Source organism: Artemia sp. Qi Xiang Cuo, chromosome 13, assembly GCF_049724085.1.
Source record: "Artemia sp. Qi Xiang Cuo chromosome 13, ASM4972408v1, whole genome shotgun sequence".
NCBI lineage: Eukaryota > Metazoa > Arthropoda > Branchiopoda > Anostraca > Artemiidae > Artemia > Artemia sp. Qi Xiang Cuo.
Window position 1 is genome coordinate 20,168,782 of NC_142806.1, and position 13,420 is coordinate 20,182,201.

Here is a 13,420-nt window from a genome sequence, read left to right on the forward strand (position 1 = left end):
TGAACTTGTCGTTTATTCCTTGTGAGTGGCAATGCAGTAAGTACTTCAGATACTGGGAAAAATACTCCTTTATCCTTGCAACAGTCGGGATTGAACCTACGCCCGGAAGTTTCCAGGCATGGCTTTACCACTAGGCTGTTACAAGGTAGTTGGTTTGAATATTCATAATATGTATGATATGGATGTAGCTTCTCTCTGACATTAAAAATGGCGTCATATTCTAGAGAAATGACTGTCACTGCAACCATTATGCCGCTCTTTAATTTTTCAAGTGTTGCTAAATTAAACGCTGGTTTCGCTTATTAAAAGTTGTAAACGCGAAAATTATTCTGTTTTTGTGAATATTAGTGGGTAGGGTAGGGAGGGGTGTCTAAATATTTTCCCATTCCTCTTCTTTGGCTTGTTTCATAATTAAATATTAAATTTGAATATTAATCAAAAATATATAAAATAATGTTAATAAAATATATAAAAAAAATATGTTAAACAAAAATAAATATTAAATTTATACATTATCAAAATTAAATATTAAAAAAAGTGCTGTCAAGGAAGCGATTATTTGACCCAATCAAATCAACCAGCCAAATCGTATTGTCTACATTTCGCTGTTCTCGTGCAAAAATAACTGAAAAGGTAAAAATAATTTTGTACTATTTTTAAGAAATAAGTGGTACATGTGTCACATGTATTTTTTCCCTCAAAATACTGACCCAAGATGGAAGCCACCAAAATGGTCCCCTGTGTACCTATTTTTTATTTTTCTAATTTTCTTATTGAATATCGCTCTCACCATATGGTTTTTAACATACTTGCTTGGATGTATAAAGTGCTGGAACTTCACTGACAGGAGCTCTTTGGCATAGGCGTAGAGTTTCGATTTCTCGGGGAAGGGGGGGGGACAACCCTTGCACCAAAAACAAAGCAACATAAAGCTGTGTTTTCCTTAGGGGAGATGTGGGTCAGATGGGAAGTGTATTTTGACATGTTGTTTTATCTCGTAAGTCTCTTAAATTCACAATAGTGTTTCGGGTTAGAAGCGTGGAAGTTTTTTTTTCGGAGATGAGGTAAAAAAAAAAATGTTATTTGTGTCTGAACAAAAATCCTAAGTGCAACATCGAGACTCCTCGAACAAGAATAAAAGCAGAAGTTTAAAATTTAACACTGTATTAAAGGCTTCTTTGGCCTTCTTCTGATAATAGCTAGATGCTTTTAGCATAAGATTAAAATTACTATATGAATAGAATCTCGCCGTTAATTTGCGAAATATTTCTGTTTAGACTGAACCTGTCCCAAGGTGCCAAAATTTCCCCTCAACTTTAGGCCGTCAATAATTGGTACTCACCAATGCTACGGGTCGGTCGAATACAAAGTTCCTTCATTTCTAAGTTCTAACACATGCTACATCTAATGGGATAGTGAAAATGTATTCATCCGAACTTGTGCTCGCTTGATGAACTCGTCTGTGAGTTTGTTGAAGTCTATGCTTTCTGGAACTTCCCTGTGCACTGACAAAACAGCTAAATAATTCAGTCTTTCCTGGGTCATGGTTGTCCGAAGATATATTTTAAGCCTTCGGAGGCCTGAAAACGATTTTATGTTTCCCCGCAAAGTAAATACGTTGTTTAGTTTTGCTATTCCGTAAAGTAACAAGGGTAACGCAGTGCTTCTTAAATTGGGACCTGTGACCCCGTAGAGGATCGCAAAGATTATCACAAATTTTTACTGTTTACCTAAATATTTTTTTTTATTAAAAGAAGTTTGAACTTCTTGCGATACATTGTGTTTTCTCTTTATGTTTTGGATTTAATTTCACGTTTATTTTCAACATTGCGGACTTAGTTGAAATTAGCTTAACGCAGATAACGATATCCTTGAGGTTTTGAAACTAAAGTGATTCATTTCTTGCGGCGATTTTTTTCTATTTTCTTCATCTGTTTTAAATAAAAATAAACATCGATTTACGATACCAAAAAAAGCAATTTTCAAAGTAAAAAAAAAAAAAAAAAAAATTAAACCCCTACATCAATTTATTGTTAGCCCAATAATAATTTTACTACATAACTTCTTGATTTAAAATCATTCCTGATCTGTCCTGATGGAAAAATAATCGCTTTAATAGTGCCAGTGGCTCCAATATTTTATTTGCAATCACATATGCGACCCATCACGTTCTACACCGAATGCTTAAAATAAAAAATAATTGCAATAAATAAAATCGGGATTGAAATAAATGTTCTGAATAAGCTTGCTTTGAACGGGCAGCTTTCATAAATTGTTTTTGGAAGAAACTGAAGAGAGCATAGACACTGAATTTATCAGTTACCAAAAAATTGCACAATTGGAAATCTGTATTATATGTATTTAGACTATGGCCTAGGATAGGTTTGTGAAGCTATTACTGCTACGCAAGACACCACTTTTGTCATGTTTCTGGTTCAATGGTGTACAACCTAAATCTCTACAAAGATAACTAGGAAATTACATACTACACTAGAATCAGTAGAAAGCATTCCAGTATACTTACTATAAAAAAAAAGAACGAACAGATACTGCAAATCCTCTGTTCAGTATTTAATTCTAATTTTAACCATTTTTATTGATCAATATTTCTTTGTTTCTAAATGTGATGACTTTGAAATAGCACTTGCTAAGTTGGATTTGCATTTGCATAGCACTCTAGGCCAAAGGCAGGAAATCAAGATCGGTACCTGCGCTACACGGATAATTGGCCCAAGTATACGTAAAAGTTTCTTTTTTTTGTTTGTGTGTTTGGGGGGGGGGGACGGGGGTCAGTGGTGTATAGTTTAGCCAGAGTCAGCCCAGCTGAAAATGGTAACTGGAGAAACCCGAGGAGAAACATGGGAAGCGTCGGGTAGTTTACCCTCAACCACGCATAGCACTCTCAGTTTATGGCACAGAATCAGGAGTTCAGTGCCTAAGCTACTCGGACCAATGGTCAAGCATGCAATTTTTTTTGTAGCTCTTTACTTGTTTTAAAAATGACAGGTTCGTATTAGCTCAAAGCTATTGCAGCAAACAACAAACAAGTTTTTCTTCTTCTAAGCATACAAAGTCCTAATTAAGCAAGAATGAGACAACAAGAAAAAACTCAAACTTTATTTTGATTCAGTACCTCTCTATAGACAAAATATGAAATATAAATCACAGCGAGCCATTCAAGTATTCAAAACAACCAACAAAATTTTTCCAATTGCCTATTGCCGAGTAAAACAAATAAATTAAATCAACCTTAATATAATATCTTGTTGAATAGCCTCGAAGGACACACTCTATCATTGCGCCATGAATAAATTTAGTAGAAAGCCCTCTCATACTCAAGTGTCATCAATTTATACACAACGCATCTTGAAAGGACCAAACGCTATATACTAGTTTATCAAGTCAAGATTTGCTCGAAATTGAGCGTTAAACCTCATAGATGAAAAGAAGAAAATCGTACTTACACAACTTGCAAAATAATTACTCATTAAACAAATGGGAAAAAATATTAGAAATAAGTATGAAAGATTACAACCTTTGTCCGAGAAAAACTTTTCTTTGATTTGACCATTGACAAAATGTGTTATTGTCGACAATGACATCAACAACTTCTTGTTTATAATTTACCAATATTTCCAATGTGTCAGGTTTCCCCTTTTTTCTTTCTTGATATATTCGGATAGCATTGCAAACTTGTCTATTGTAGCACATAAACACCAGTTAGCATGCATGAATCTTTTTTCAAGGGCCAATATTTTGGAGGGAGGAAAATGCATTAAAACAGCAGATACAAAACATAGTTAATGAAATTGTAGGAACCATAAAAATAACAAAGAGCAGGATCCATGCCCCCCCCCATGCCCTCTTAGACCCCAATCCCATAGATGCACGCCTTCAGAGGCACTATTTGAGAGAAGGGCAGTTGTGGCATAGCACTTCGCGTATTTCAAACAACGGTCCAATTCATTACAATATGCCCCTCCAAACTGATTTTGAAAACTAGCGTCCTTGCTATAGCGCTGCACCCCCCAAATTTATAAAAAAATAATGACGGCTCAGTATTTCAGCACATCAGAGCTTGATTTGAACATCAAGAAACATAAGAGAAATGTTAGACAGACGTTAAGAAATTGTTTAGCGCTAAGATGAGCAAAAATATTGTCACTGAATCAGTCTTTGATATTACGTCCTAATAAGCTTAAATTCAAGGAAAAATTCGTTTTTAAAACCGAAAATTCGCCGTCCCCCTCAAGAGTGGATCCAGGATTTTTGTTCGGGGGGGGGGGGGGGGTTACTAATTTTCGACTTGGTTTTCGACTAATTTTTACTAACGTTTTACTAATTTTCGACTCGGTCAAAAATTTCGGGGGGGGGGGTCAAACCGGGTAACCCCCCCCCCCCTGGATACGGCCTTTCTCCCCCTTTAAAAGCACAAGTACGTTAAAAGAAACATAAACACTGTAATTAAATTGGAATTTGGTTCTGTTCTAACCAGTCAAGATCGAGAAAAATTGCGTTCCGAACCCCCCCCCCCCCCATTTTTTCTTGTACAAAGCACATGTACACTAAAACTAGGACTGCCCCGGTGAAAAAAAAAACACCGAGTCTGCTTTTGATCCCACTTCCATCCTTTTTATTTTCATTATTACTGCTTAAGACGATTGGGTAATAACTAGCAGAAATGAGTGGAAGGAATAATAGAAAATAACAGCACGTTAGCGGCACTAAATCTACATAGTGTTGGTTGGTAGAGGGGTAGTGGTTAGGTGTTTATGTAAAATTAAATCAATATAGACGGATAGGCCATTGGCGATAATTGTCTTGTGTACTATCTATCTGAAGATATGCCCACACACTTGGTCAAAATATCGTCACAGAGTACAATGTCCAAACCACATTATAGGCATTTGTAAGGATAAAATCTAATGCATAACTAAAGTCCCAATAATGAACCCCTTGCATAATTTCATGAGTTGATCTTCCAAGAGTGATTGTTACGATTAGTCAAGGAGGAGATTATGATGTAATTTTTTGAAAATACAAAAGATGGAAGCTTGGAACAATATTCTTCCTATTTGTTTAACGAATATGGTAGAAGATACAAAGACACACTATTAGCGAGAAAATTATTTGGAACAGATTAGTGAAAAATTTGGAACAGAACACTGAAAAATTGGCAACAAGTTCAAAATACCAGCTTCTCAAAACAATTTCTTGCCATTTCAATTTTTACCTTCTGTAGTAAATGCCTTGTGTTAAAAATCAACAAAGAACACACATCACTGCTTAAACCTTACGAGTGAATATAAGACCATATCAAGATACTGGCTACAATGGAATGAAGCCGATACAAAAAAAGAAGACATACTGGATTCATATCAGAAAAAAATAAGGCCATTCTAAATAGACGAAGTAGCTCGAACGCATTGAGAATGCAAATTTCAGAGGAGAGGCTTATGTGGCTTGGATATGTCCCCAGACTGCACAAAGGTCACACCTTGAGAGTAACTTAGCTAGATTTTCAGCGAGTGAGTAAGGAAATGCCCTATCCCTTAATTATACCGAAAAAAAATGATAGAGTCTTCTTTGGAATCTTTTGGGAGGTTTAAATTGGGAGATTTTAAATTAGAAGGTTTGAACAGGATGGGATATAAGAGCCTATCAGTCTGAGGGCATAAGGCGGTTTAATGCAGTGATGTGTTTGTGGTAGTTAATCCCAAAAGGAAGATACAACTTGGACACTTTGTCAAGAGTGTGAGAGGGCTTGAAATTGCACCAATAAAATATATTACAAAAATAAATTTTGAGACATAACCAGATCACTAAAAGCATTGAATAAAATTAAACAAACCATTGAACGAAATTCCCCTTTCCTGCGATGATCACAAAAACAAACTTATCACAGAGAGTTTAGAATATAATAAATGCTTATGTGCATATATCTACTTTCCACAACAAAAAAAGTAGAAGAAAGAAAAGACATATGAAAAAAAAGACGAGCGAAATATTCGACTTTCCTAAATTGAAAAATCTCAGAGCCTGAGGGGTTTGTCAAAAGTTCAGCGAGAGGCGTCAAAACAGATTTTTAGATAAAAAAAGAATTTTTTTAATGATGAAAGGCAAATTTAACAAAAATTTGCTTTTCTATTATAATAGAAACATTTAAAAGAATAAAACGAAAAAAAAATACTATTCAAAATATTTGATATTACCAAATGAAAAATTTTTAACACCCATCATGATATTTGATCACGGGATTTACTACGGGGGAGGGGTCAAAAAGAGCAGAAAAATTCAGTTTTCGCCAGTTTTTATAATTTATTGAGTAACTTATCATTATCTACAGCAAGGATATACAACTATTCGCAATTTCTATTCTTGGTCAAAAAAAAAAAAAAAAAAAAAAAAAAAAAAAAAATTACACGCGAATAATGCAAAAGTTTCATTTTATTTTTTCGGTTTCAGGTGACATGGTTTTAAAGGAAGAATAAAATATAACAGACGTCTATATGCATAATTTTAGAGCCTTTACATCATTCGTATATAATTTCGTTTTAATTTGAACCCCACTTCCCCCTCCAGAAATTTGATTTTGCAGCTTTCAAACTATGTCATCCCCATCAGTAATGGATTTAAATTCCATCATTGTGTATTGAGTATATTCTAGCGTTGAATTAGAATTAAAAAAAAGCCTAAATAGTGAATTGTATTACTTTCTATTATATTTCAATTATTGCTTCCTTCATTATTTTGTTCTTTTTAATAATTTGTTTCATTATACATTTTTTCTATCATATTCTATTGCATTATGTTTCTATCATTGTATTCATTTTTTTTATATATTCGCATATTAATTCTACTCTAACATTGTTTTACGAATATTCTGTACACGTTAAGGGAAAAATTCACCTTTATAGTCTCAAATTCTTTTAAAACTTGAAATATAATAAAATTAAGAAATTACACCTTACACTCACATGTTTAGGTTTGTATTAGAAATTCGCTTTTCTAATTTGGCAGATAATAACTTTCTGACTAAAACGATATCCTTAGCTCCAAAATCTATGCTCAAGGCTGTTGTTGGCTTCGAATTCTAACCGAGACAAGGATCAGGAACACCCGAAATCTCTGGAGTCCCGGTTGTATAACCGGACTGCCGGAGTTAGCTACCCCTCGTCAATCTAAAGTCAAAATTTAGATACAAAGTTCTTGTTTCGTCTTTTTCTTTCTAAGAAAATATAGTTGAATTAAATATTGATCAATAGTAAAAAAAAAGAGAAAAAAAACCTCGAATTAATGTTCGGAAATTCAAAATAAAAGACAATCGAAAACCACCGATCAGGAAACTAAAATCAGTTAAATGAAAGAAAAACAACAAACTATCTTGAACCGTTCCGGGCGTCGTTGTATTAATGCGATACTCTTGAGTTTTGAAGCTTTAGAGTTAGCACAAAAACTAAATATGGAAAGACCCTCCCCCCCCCAAAAAAAAAGAAAAAGAAGTTCTTCTTATCAGGGAATATAGTAATAAATAGTGCTGATCAATAGTAAAAAAATCGAAACTTTTGGGATTAGTGATTTTTTTTTTTTTAATTGAGACATTTTTTAGGGCCACAGGGCAAAAATTTTCGGCATATGTTTAGAAAGGAAGGATGTCATTTAATTCAGAAAAATTGAACTCGTTAAAAGGAAGCAAAAATTGGTCCAGAGGCAAATAATTGGTACCAAACATTTTCCTTAGCTTGAACATATACTGAATTCAATAGCAATAATAACAATTCATTTTCCTACAAACTTAAAAAAAAAAAAAAAAAAAAAAAAAAAAAAAAAAAAAAAAAAAAACAGATTCAACAGAACCTGCGATTTAATTAGATTAATATGTTATTTAACTTTTTTGACTCCAGTAATAGACGCTGATATTGGGGAAACAATAATTAAAATGCTGCTGAAGACATGTGTTTTGCTGGATGTCAAGTTTTTTCGCTGCCGTATTTCAACTCCAGACTACGGCGAAGGATTTCTCAAAAACAGGATTATCAACAATTAATGATATTTGTTTCCATGGAATATGCCTGAAATTGATACTAGATAAAGATTATTTAATTAGTTTCTATGTTTAACAATATTGGAAAAGTGGAGGAAGACAGATGAACCCAACCAAAGCCAAACTAACATTGAACAATAACCATTAAGATAGTTAAGCAGAGTGTTTTTAAAGGTGGTATTACTGAAATACGCTCATTTATCTCAATCGTAATAAGGACTATGATTGATAAAGAAAGACAGTATTGCCGCATCTGTAAACTTATTAAAATCAAGGTCCAGAAAAAATCAAATACAGTATCAGGTTTTGGGTTTTATGAGGAAGAATTAAATTTGAAGTTGGGCTACAGTTGAATATTATCAATTATATTGAATATTTAGTTGATATAATTGATGATTATGGAATATTGGATAAACGAGATTAAACTGGATAAACGAGAATATCGAATACCAATACAATTGAATATAATCAATTATTTAATTATACACATAATTGAATATGCATTGAATATGGGTGGGAATTCTCCTTCGGACAAATACCGGGACACCCAGCTCACTCTTGTAGAGGAAACGCATAGGAAAGAGTACTTGAAAAACAGTTTTGTTAAAAGCTGGATATCCATGCGAAATCTTTCTACGAAAATAAAGCATACTTTCAGGACACAACTTTTCCAAGGCCTTCACCAAAATCCCCCCTCTCCCCCAGAAATACTTTTTCAAGAACCACTGTTTAAAGAATACCTATTGTTTCCGACTAGTTGCTACCGCTGATCTCCAGTAGATACTCAAAATGCAAAATATAAGCACACCAGAAAGAAAAAAGAAGGAAAAATTTTGACACACAGGAAAGGGGATAACATAATAATTATGAAGTGACTTATCCCACATTGAAAGGGCCGGAGCAGCTGTCAGCAAAAAGACCACAGTCGTCGTCAGCACCTGTCATCTTTGTCACCTCTTGAGAAAGTCGAGATGCAATATCAGTTGCCAACGACTTCAGATCCTCTTTTTTAATCAGATCAGATGGGTCACCTTCAGGCGGTGTAATGTAAGATATTTCTACATCAACGTCATCCGCATAATCGGGACTCGCCTCAGCAATTGTTACCTTAAACAAAAGAATACAGAATGTTAAGGAAAACAGAAATTATATTTGAGCCACTTAGAGCTAAGCTTAAGTAGGCCATAAACGGCCAAGACATGTACAAAGAAACGAAAATTGTTTTAGAGACTTTTGGTAAAATAAAAAAAAAAAAAAAAAAAAAAATGGAGAATTGTTACATATGACTGATATGTCTTATTTATGTTTTCTATATTTATTAACTTATCTAATCAAATGATAATACCCATTGATACTTCAACAGACATCAATCAAGTTGAGTTTACAAGATCTCCCAGTACATTACAAAGAACAAATATCAAACTATCTTTAGAACAATCATTCAATAAAATTATTATACTTTCTGTTTTGTTCTCGACGGGTTTACCTTCCGCAAATATTCAGTAAGGGGTAGGTTTCTTTAGGGTAGCATCTGGGACTCGGGCATAAGGTCTATTTAGGAGAAAAGCAGCAAATGATGAAAGGGAGTAATTGAATGTAAGTTTAAGGAAAAAGAAAGATTCCCAAAAGATAGCTACATAAAAAATATTTGTTTAATGAAAGAGAATAAATAGAGGGTCAAGTAAAATGAAAAGAAGCATGGAAAATATTGAATCCTACAAGATCAACTTTATTGAACAACATTTGTGTTTAGGTAATAAAAAAAAAGAAAAAAGAATTTTCCAAAATACCTGCTTTTCAGAGGTGACTCCAGTTCTTCTTTTCGAGCCATCTCTCATAAGATTTTCCCCACATTTGGAAGCTGACTCTCCCTCTGATTGAGATCGCCCATCAATGTAAACCTCTGCGGGTGTGAAGGAAGACGAAGGAAGGCCCCGAGAATTGGTGAACTGTAAAACAAAAACCAGACAATATTTTAAACAAGTCTTTCACTATTGGCGATAGAGGAACAACCAGAGCAGCGAGACAACTCCTTCCCTCGTAAAAGGCTTAAAAATATAGACATTTCTATTCAGAAACTATAGATAAAAGAAAAGTAGCTCAAAATCTCTCCAACTAGGGAACACCTTCCGCCTCCCCAGAATAATCATTTTCATTGCAGTCAAAATGTATTCCTGCGACTGAAGGGAAGACGTTTATACATCTTATTCTAAGCATTTATAATGTAGTTTCTACTTAGAGCTTTGTAGAGTTCCGGCCTGCATTATCTATTAGGTTACACCAGATGTCTTACTCCGAGCAAAGTACGTGGACCAAAGTGTTTTTCTTGGTTATTTAACAAAAATCGTCCGCCCACCCAATGTCATGCAATATTATTGGTTGGACAAAGCTACGTCCGTGCTAGGATTGGATAACGCTCCGCCCGCGCAATGTCATTGGATATCGTCCACCTTTAGAAAAGCAAATCATCTAATCGGATGGCTTTTGAGGTTTGCGACAATATTGAAATGAGATATCTTCGTAAGCATCAATAATTTGTGGTTCCGACCTGAAACCTTAGAATACTAATAATTTTCGAACCAATAATAAAATCATTTTGTTAAATATTACCTACACAAAATTTAAGCTGTAAATCATAGTGAAAAAAAGGTAAAAAGTTTTTATATATAAAAATATCTTTTTCCTTACTAAAGAGGGTCAAATTTTAGTAAAAAATTGACAGGTGTAGCCATGTCTTGATGCAACCATATGCAACCTACTGCAAAATACTTGATAACTTCAATTCAAAATCAACGGACTCGGTCGAGGCCTTCGGTTAAAATTGCAACAGTGCACCTTTCAGAGTTGAGAAATAGCGAAACTATAAATTTCCCTCATACGTAGGGAAATAAATTACAATGAAGGAGGAGAGAGACCCAGACCTTGTTTTGTTGTCTCCCCCGAAGTTTTTGAGAACTATATAAAGATAGAAAAATAACAAAAGGAGTATAAGGAAAATGACAAGTGGAAATATATAAAAATACGCTTTAACGAAACAACACTACTCTTGGTCTATCAAATAGAATTCTAAGCTACCTTTTACAGAGAGTATACCGTTTTCCATAATTTTATGGAATTTTATTTAATTTTATTAAATTCCATAATTTTATGGACGAAGAAGCGAAAATTATGAGAATCATCCCAGGATTTTTCTAATTTAAGCTACATAGTTTTTTTTTTGTTTTTTTTGCGCAACGGCATTAAGGCTGGTTAACACCCTTGACTTGATATGCTTCATACGTTTTGAAAATACGAAAATAAAATTGGGTTTGAACTCAAAGCTTGTTGAACATTATTTTATACCAATAGATCTGTTTGTTTAAGAATTGAACAACTTTAGATAAGACATGGCCTGTAATTGCACCTTTTTCAGAAAAAATTCACTATTCTCATAAAAGTGTATTAAAAATAGTGCAGACTTAGTTTCCGCTTTCCTTGGATATGACCTTACGAATATGAAAATTTGAATTTAGCCCACAATTCTTTGAAATTTAAATAATTCCTCCAAAATTTAATGTTTCTAGCAAAAGGAAAATACTGAATAAGATTAACTTTTGATTAAAAAAAGAATAAATAAACTTGTAAAAAACCTTATAACTGAGTCATTGAAAAAAAGAAAAAATGGCGCAAATGCACTACTGTGGCAATCCTGGTTATAAATTTTTAAAACCTTATAGCCAAATAACACCTACCGAATTTTTTATACTAAACATAGAACAAACATACTGCTAGCAGGAAACCTGGTTTCGCATTCCTATGCAAGTCAAATAAATGAGTTACTATTTCCAAAAAAAAACTGTACTAAAACTAGTCAAAATGTACAACTAGTCAGAGGTGGCAGATGGAGCATATTTGCACCATTTGGGCATTTTTTTTTGAGGCGGTTGCGTATCGGCGCATTTGCACAAGAAAAAGTGCACTTTCGGCAAATTTTCAATTTTACATCTGACAAAACTACTAATAGTGGCAATCCTGGTCTGTATTTTTAATACAAACCTTATAACGGAATAACTACTTTCAAAAAATTGTTAAAAACAATCCAAACATACTTGTAAATATGGTTCTGCCTTTTTATGTAAACCGTATAAATGGGTATGTCAAACAATAGGCTATACGAAAAATGTGGTTCAATACCGCTCTCTAGGGTTATAATGAAAGAAAGGTTGAGGTGGCTAGGGCACGTTGTGCAGATGAAGGATGACATTGTTCTTTTTGGCCAACCGTCTAGGGCTAAACGGAAAGCAGGTCGTCCTCGTCTGGGGTGGGAGGACGTCATCAAGAAAGATTTAATGGAAATGGGATCTTCGTGGGCGGGTGTAAAAAGGGAGGCTTTGAATAGATTGGGGTGGAGGAGAAGCGTGCGTAGCTGTGTTGGCCTCAGGCGGCTTGGTGGTGCGGTGAGTTGTTAGTAGTAGTAGTAGTATAAATGGGTTACTATTTTCAAAACAATGCACTAAGTCAAGTAAAAACGTACTTCTGGTGACAACCAAGGTTAATACAAGCCTAATAAATTAGCCATTATTAAAAAAAAAACTGTACTATACATAATGCAAAGATAGTACTAGCACCTTGGTTATATATTTTCAATACAAACCTTATAATTGAGGACGGAACCAGCAAAACCTCTTGTGGACGAGGAGCAATCATCTGTGCAAGAAAGGGTAACAGAGCGCTCAGAAAGGCTAACTGTCTCACTTGTCAAACTGTATCTCTTCACTGTTGTTTCACTTGGACCCTCGTATCTATAAGAACAACAGCATCAGCTCATTGGAAAATTCAGCCTAAACTTACAATCGAGGATTTTTCTTATTTTTTATTGGCAAAATAGTGTCGACTCGTTGGAAAATTAGCAAAAACTTAAAATCCTGATTGTTTTTTTTTTTTTAATTAAAATAGCAGCGACTTGTTAGAAAATTTATTCAAAATTTAAAACTCAATATTCTAGTTTTTCGCTCATTTCCTTTTCTCCTGTTTTTATTAGTAAAATGGTTTCAACTGGTGGGAAAATTCCACCCAAGCTTATAAATCAAAATCTCTTGTTCCTTTTTTATTAGTAAAATAGTATCTGCTTATTAGAAAATTCAGCCGAAACTTAAAACTCGAGTTCTTATTATTTTTTTCTTTCCTTTTTTAAGTAAACAGTATCAATAAATAAAATAGTGTCTTATTGGAAATTCAGCCCAATATTAAAAAACCAAAATTATTTTTGAATTTTTTTATTCTTCCATTTTTTCAACAAAAATAGAAAAAGGGCAATTACTAGTAACAATTGTAAGAGCATAAAAATTAAAAATAATTGTAAAAGAGAATTGAAAATATTGAAGAGGTGCTGTTCTT

At 33.9% G+C, this 13,420-nt stretch overlaps 1 protein-coding gene across 1 annotated transcript in view; it reads right to left on the minus strand.

Annotated features, from left to right (window-relative positions):
• Positions 1–8,627: 8,627 nt before the first annotated feature.
• LOC148945058 (E3 ubiquitin-protein ligase RNF19A-like) overlaps positions 8,628–13,420 on the minus strand; it is an 86,621-nt gene continuing 81,828 nt past the window's right edge. The window contains exons 11-13 of the mRNA XM_089099207.1: positions 12,678–12,825; positions 9,835–9,993; positions 8,628–9,151 (exon numbers count right to left, since the gene is read on the minus strand). Coding sequence (XP_088955333.1) covers positions 8,921–9,151; positions 9,835–9,993; positions 12,678–12,825 — 538 coding nt within the window. The 3' untranslated portion in view covers positions 8,628–8,920. The remainder of the gene's footprint in view (positions 9,152–9,834; positions 9,994–12,677; positions 12,826–13,420) is intronic.